This window comes from Eimeria mitis, genomic scaffold (genome assembly GCF_000499745.2).
Source record: "Eimeria mitis Houghton genomic scaffold, Emh_scaff305, whole genome shotgun sequence".
NCBI lineage: Eukaryota > Apicomplexa > Conoidasida > Eucoccidiorida > Eimeriidae > Eimeria > Eimeria mitis.
In genome coordinates, this window is record NW_013571396.1 from 15,885 (window position 1) to 16,474 (window position 590).

Sequence of the window (590 nt, forward strand, 5' to 3'; positions counted from 1 at the left end):
TTGCTGTTGCTGTTGCTGCTGCTTCTGTCGCTGTTTATGATGATGTTTGTGCTGCTGCTTATGATGATGTCTGTGCTGCTGCTGCTGCTTGTGCTTCTGATGTTGCTGCTGCTTTTGATCATACTGCTGCTGCTGCTGCTGCTGCTGCTGCTGAAACTGCTGCTGCTGCTGAAACTGCTGCTGCTGCTGCTTCTGCGGCTGGATTGCTGCTGCTGCTGACGGGGACCTGTTAATTTGTTCAAAGCAACTTGCTGCTGCTGTTGCTGCTGCTGCTGTTGCTGCTGCTGCTGCTGCTGCTGCTGCTGCTGCTGCAGATGTCGCCTGGTCTGGGGGAGGAGACAGTGGAGGCCCGCGTGCTGCCGCTGCTGCAGCAGCTTCAGTCTGCTGCTGATGATGCTAGCGTAGAGGAGAGAACTGCAGCAGCTGCTTCTATGTTCGACCTAGCAAAGGTCCTGCTGCTGCTGCTGTTGCTGCTGCTGCAGCTGTTGCTGCTGCTGCTGCTGTTGCTGCTGCTTCTTGCTGCTCCTAGTGGTGCTACTGCTGCTGGTGGTGCTGCTGCTGTTGCTCTTGCTGCTGCTGTGCTGCTGCTC

The 590-nt window shown here is 56.6% G+C and overlaps 1 protein-coding gene across 1 annotated transcript in view; it reads right to left on the reverse strand.

Annotated features, from left to right (window-relative positions):
• The window catches only part of EMH_0007300 (uncharacterized protein), a gene marked incomplete at both ends in the record, with an annotated part of 2,538 nt that overhangs the window by 625 nt on the left and 1,323 nt on the right, over nt 1–590 (reverse strand). Inside the window, 2 exons of the mRNA XM_013497956.1 lie at nt 1–429; nt 539–588. Of these exons, the coding sequence (XP_013353410.1) occupies nt 1–429; nt 539–588 (479 nt within the window). The remainder of the gene's footprint in view (nt 430–538; nt 589–590) is intronic.